This window comes from Acomys russatus, chromosome 5 (genome assembly GCF_903995435.1).
Source record: "Acomys russatus chromosome 5, mAcoRus1.1, whole genome shotgun sequence".
In the NCBI taxonomy this organism is placed as follows: Eukaryota; Metazoa; Chordata; class Mammalia; order Rodentia; family Muridae; genus Acomys; species Acomys russatus.
Window position 1 is genome coordinate 34048858 of NC_067141.1, and position 6191 is coordinate 34055048.

The following is a 6191-nucleotide window of genomic DNA, read 5'->3' on the forward strand; positions in this document are numbered from 1 at the left end:
AATCTCAAAACAAAACATGATTTTGAAGAGCATAATGATGGAGTTTTAAGGCTGTTTTCTGCAACTTACGTTGAAGTGAATAAATCAGATCACAGTTTGATGGGCAAATAGACGAATAGGTATATTAATAAATAGGTCATATTTATTAAATAAATTAAATAGAAAAAATGTTAAGAGCAACAGAATCTAACTATTGGACATAAGGTATTTATTAAATGATATTTTCCAACATTTCCTTTTTTGTGGAAGTTTTTGAAAAAATATTATCTTGTTCTGTCATTGCAGAAACCAGTGAGACCTGTCACATTTAGACCGCCCCCATTGTAAGAGCATTGGTCTATAGTCAAATCTTTTCTCCAGCTGACATTTACATTTCTTCTTGTCTCTCTGAAGCTAAAAATTCTCATTAAAAAAAAATCAAACCATGTATCATGATGTTCACATTTACATTTGGAGCATAATATAAATAAAGAAGTCCTAAAAGGGTGGCATTGGAGAATAGATTATTCTTGGGATTTCCCAAGGTGGGTAGAGGTTAGGATGTCTTGACTCTATTGAGAATTTTCCTTAGTGCTTCTTTCACTTCCTTGTTCCTCAAGCTGTAGATGAGGGGATTCAACATGGGAATTACTGTTGTGTAGAACACAGACACTACCCGATCCTTTTCTGAGGCCTGACCAGAGTTATCTCTTAGGTACATGAAGATGAGAGTGCCAAAGAAGAGCAACACTGCAGTGAGGTGGGAGGCACAGGTTGAGAAGGTCTTGGCCCGGCCTCCTGATGAAGGGATCCTCAGAATGGCCACAATGATGAACAGGTAGGAAACCACAATTACCACCATACAAGCAGGGATGACAAAAATCGCAAACACAATAATAACCAATTCCTGGATATAGCTCTCCCCACAGGTCAGTTTTAAGAGAGGAGGAAGGTCACAGAAAATGAAGTCGATCTCATTGTTTCCACAAAAGGAGAGGGTAAACGCGGAGACCGTCCGTACCAAGGCACTGAAGAGGCCAGCAACATAAGCCCCAGCCACAAAACTTAGAAGGGCTTTCTGTGTCATGATGGTGACGTAAAGCAAAGGTCGGCAGACTGCCACATAGCGGTCATAAGCCATGAGGGCCAAGAGGTAACAATCGATGGAGCCAAAGAAAGTAAACAAGAAAAACTGAGCAACACAGCGTGCATAGGACAAAGCTGCCCCGTGCTCCAACAACACGGCCATTGTCTGAGGTACAGTGACAGAGGAGTAGCAAATGTCCATGAAAGAGAGGTGGCTTAGCAGAAAGTACATCGGTGTGTGGAGCCTACGATCCATGCGGATCAAAACGATCATGCCTGAGTTCCCCAGCAAAGTGAAGAGGTAGATAAATAAGAAGAGGTGGAACAGAGGGAGCCCCTGTTCTGGGTGTTCAGTGAATGCTATGAGGAGAAACTCCGTCACCAAAGTAAGGTTCACCTTGGCCATGAAGCCAGTGGTACCTGAAAGACAGTAAGAAGCAAGACAGGATGCTGTACACAGGATGTGCCTACAAGAGGAGTGTATACTTTGAACATATTGAAAGTACACAGGTACTAGAGAGAATTCATAGGTTATGGGTCCTAATTCCTGCTTTCAAGGGAGTTCTATGATGGTTGTATTATGATATTAAAAGGAAAATAAATCACGTGTGAACACGTGAGAGTGTGTGAACAGGAGAGTATACAATCACACTTGTATTGCAAAATAGCTGTGAGTCCTATGATTCAACCAGAGGATATTCACATGAGTTGTGGTCATTTTCTAACGATGAAGCTGACCATCTCAGGACTTTCTCCTCCTTTTTGATGGTCATAGCTTCTCCCTTACTTCTCACTGTCCTCCTCTTGTCTGAAGTAAGTCAACACCTGTGGAACTAACTGATCTTTATTCCTGGGTCAGATTAACTTCTTAACAATTATCACCAATTCATTGAATTCAGATATCAACTATAATATTTTTATTTCTAAGACCTTAATTTGATTATGTTTTACCCCTTTGACAAAAATCTAGCCGTAGACCAATGTCCAGGATATTTCTTAGCCTCATCAACATGTTGGCACAATCTATGGTAATTCCTCTACCTTTTCCTTATGCACCCACCGTGCTTCCGAGTCCTAACATATATAGTGACACCTCATTCTCCCACACTGAATTATTGGCAGCATTGATGATCCTCCATTCCATGATGTCTCTGTGTTTCAGGCAGAACATCACTCCTGCCTGGAAGACCTTACCTTTTCTGTCCCCAGGATCCTCCCTAGTGCTTACCCTACCATCAAATGGCAACTGGGATCAGAAGTTTTAAAAGAAGCATCCCATCACCTAGACAATAAATGTTCCCCTAGGCATTAAACACTCAGTTAGGGCTTAATACACTTTGTAGAATGAAGTTGTTAAATGAGATATGAAACATCTTGCAAATAGAACAGTATTGTGATAGTATTCCAGTTGGATAATCAGAACATGCCCTAATCATGAGAACTGACTACATCTAATGAGAAAAATCAGTGGTTTTCATAAGTTCTTTCTAGGTTTTACACTTCTATCTCTAATCTAAGTATGTGTTAATTAACAGAAAGATAATTTTAATTTTTACAAAAATATTTTTATGAGAACAATATTGTCAATAATAAAAAATCTGTAGACTCTACATGAATTATGTATTAATTCATTTAATCCTCATAACCACTTTATAAATAAAGTCACATTTAAGTTATAAGCTCAAGACGGCACAGCTAGGAAGTGGTCTACTTGCCATTAAGCACAAAGCTGTACATATCGTAGAAATTGTTTACCTTTTAAAAGATATCACATGGTTTCTTGGTTTTGTCCAATACCTGTTACTTAGGAAATGTCCACCATTAAGTCAAAAAACAGTAATGGAAGCTTTGTATAAAGAATAGATTGTCATCTGGCTGGATCCTAGTGCAGCAGTGCAGACAAGGTGTTGAACAGCATTAAAGCATAAATCTTTGGTAGCTAGGCCAATGTGCAACTAAGATACTAGGAAGAATGTTAATTAAAGGAAATTGGTTCTGGTTATTGGGTGGGGTATCAAGAGAGAGAGGTTAGTTTGATCATTTGAATTCAAATCTGGTTTTACCCTATTGATCGCCTTTTCTCAATATCCACTACATTTCTTTAGTCTAAATAAGGTCATTTTATTCTATCTACCTTGAGAAGCAGCCTAAGGGTAGAATGGGGGAAACACTGCCCTAGGAAGCAAGAAGCTTTCTGACACCTGTTGGCCTCCCACACTTTCAGCTATGAGTTTGAGGAACTTTTAGCTCCTCAGTATCCCTTTCTGTCTTTCAAGTTTACACACATGCACTTGTTCATGCACCCCACACGTGCGTGCATACACACACACACACACACACACACACACACACACACACACACACACGGGGATGAGAGGGAGAGAGAAAGAAAGGAAGAGATGATAGACATTTGATAGATAGGTGGAGGTACCATATTAATCAACAGACTTCCTACAATAATTCTCAAGATCCTTCTAGCCATCTGCCCTACTACCAAAGGCACTTTCTTTTCTTTGTTTCCAGAATCTACTAAATCTGGCCAGGACACATTCTTCATCCTAAGAGTAGTTCAGTTGCAGTCAGAGGTTGGAGAATAGCCTTGCCTTATATGCTTCCAAGTCTAACACAAACACATTTAATAGAAGACAATAGTCATGGCTGCAAAACTCTGAGGTACCCACACAGTGGTTAAAATGGTCCCTGAGGAATCTATTACATATGTGGATTCTTAACAAGGCACGTGGTCCCTGTCACACAGGAGAAAAGAAGGATGTTCCTCTGGCTCCAGGTCCCAAATCCTAACTATTTATCTCACATTCCACACAGAAAAGATCTATAAACAGACACTTAAGTGGAGAGTAACAAGCCCCACACCTTTAAGCCAAGCCCAGAACTCTGGGAGGCAGAGGTAGATGGATCTCTGGGAGATAAAGGCTATCTTGGTCTACAAATCAAGTTCAGGATAGCCAAGGCTACACTGAAAAAACAAAAAACAGAGTGCATAGCATCATGGGTTACATGGGTATCTGCCCTCATTTTCCATTAAGTCCTGCTTTTATAATGAGAATCTAGTTCATGTGGCTTCATATCTATACTCATTTGATCAAATTAACATTTATGTAGAGGAAGAGTATTTTGCTTGCTTAATTTACATATATGGAAAGTAAATTTTTACAAAAAGTATTAGTGCTGCATTTTTCATTGATTAAATATTTTTTATATTTGGATCTTTATTGTCAGATAATTTCATACACACATATAATGTTTTGAATGTTTTCATCCCTTATTCTAACACTTTCACCCTCAAAGTTCTCTCTATGTCCTCCATGACTTCTCCCTTCTAACTTCATGTTATTTCTCTTTTTTTTTTAGTCCAGTGGTTTTACTTAGTTCTGCCAGTGTGTGCAAGGTCATGGGATTATCTACTGGAGATTGCATAGATTAAAAGAAAACATTTTATCCCTCCCTAGCAGCCATCAACTGCTAATATCTCCCCAGCCAGGAGTGGGGCTTCATGCACCCCTCTACCAACTATGCTGAGCTTTAGACAGGTTTGACACTGTGCTGATCTTGTACAAAAATATAGTCTTTTGCTACTGCAAGTTCTAAATAGTTCAATTTGAGGGCCTACTTGCTTGCCTGTTTTAGACATTTTAATAAGTATACATTAATTACAAAACATAAATCATCTATAAGTAGAGTTGGTTTCTAGCTACAAAATAGAATTGGGAGAAAAGTTGGGTAACTAATTCCCTCTACCACCAAAAAAGAAAACCTTAGTTTAATTGTTAAGAATTATTCTTATAAAACTTGTTTCTCAATTTTTCTCTTAATCTGCCTATCACACATTGGTATAGAATTTAAATTTAAGATTATTCTACACACACACACACACACACACACACACATACACACACACACACACACACACACACACACACACACACACATTTCTATTCTAATATGAGTTATAGAGCCCAAATAACACAATTATGATACAAAGTTCACTTCCAATACCTTGAAAGTGTTATTGCAGGCTGTTTAGGATAATTAAGTAATACAAGCTAATTGTTAGTTGATCAAGTCATGGCCATGTCACTTACAAGTCTATTTTTATCATAATAATATGCATCCTAGGTTTAAAAGGTAGATATGATCCTATAGACAGTTAAGGTAAAAGAGTTAGATAAGGTCATCAAAAAGCCTCAGAGATCTAAAGAATATAGCACTTAAAAATGCCTTTATTATCTTAAAGATTTTTTGAAAACAAGACAGGTTAACTCCTGGAAACACCCAGCCTACCTCAAGATGAAGATAAACATCAAAATGAACCTCCTTATTGAGATGGTTTCAAATTCAGCAAACCAGCCACTGGAAAAATGTCCTCATTTCTACCACAGACAGAATTCTGCCTGAAAATGGGCAAGCTTGTATGCAGGCAGAGTGAACAGGCAAACTCTTCCAAGATAGGGTAAGCAAGTCCTCAATAGTTCCTGCCTCACAAACATGTCTGTCAGATATATTGGGCCAGAAGGCTGAAGATGATGCTCCAATGTTATAGAGAGTTTTGGGTGACTGTTTAGGCAGCGAACTGTCTCTGTCATTTTTTTTTTTAGAGGTTTAGTCCATTAGTGTCATGGTGGGAAGCATGGCAGCATGTAACAGACATAATGTTGGAGAAGAAGATGAGAGTTCTACATCTTGATCCACAGGCAGCAGAGACTGTGTGCCATACAAAACATAGATTGAGCATAGGAGAGCTAAAAGCCTGACTCCACAGTGACGTATTTCTTCTAAAAAGGACACCCCTTCTAATAGTGCCCCTGCCTATGGACCAAGCACTCATACATGAGTCTATGGGGGCCATACCTATTCACATCAGCATAACTTTCCATAGTCTATATGCCTGAGAAAGATTACACCTTATGCAAGGAAATGTGCACTAACACCAAATTTTAGTTTGTCAACTTTACCATTTTTCTAAGAACAGTGCTAATTCCACATTGTAGTCATTCATCCCCTAGTTTTCTCTTTCCTAAAATGAATTTAAGAAACATTATACAGTTTCTCGTAGAAATATGTACCCTTGCACTAGAATATGCCAATTGAGTCTATGCTCATACCCC

General features: G+C 38.6%; 1 protein-coding gene across 1 annotated transcript; it reads right to left on the bottom strand.

Moving 5' to 3' along the window:
• Positions 1-535: 535 nt before the first annotated feature.
• On the bottom strand, positions 536-1471 carry LOC127190058 (olfactory receptor 9Q1-like). The gene has a single exon (XM_051147109.1). It carries the CDS (start codon positions 1469-1471, stop codon positions 536-538), a length of 936 nt encoding a protein of 311 aa, XP_051003066.1.
• Between the last annotated feature and the right edge of the window lie 4720 nt (positions 1472-6191).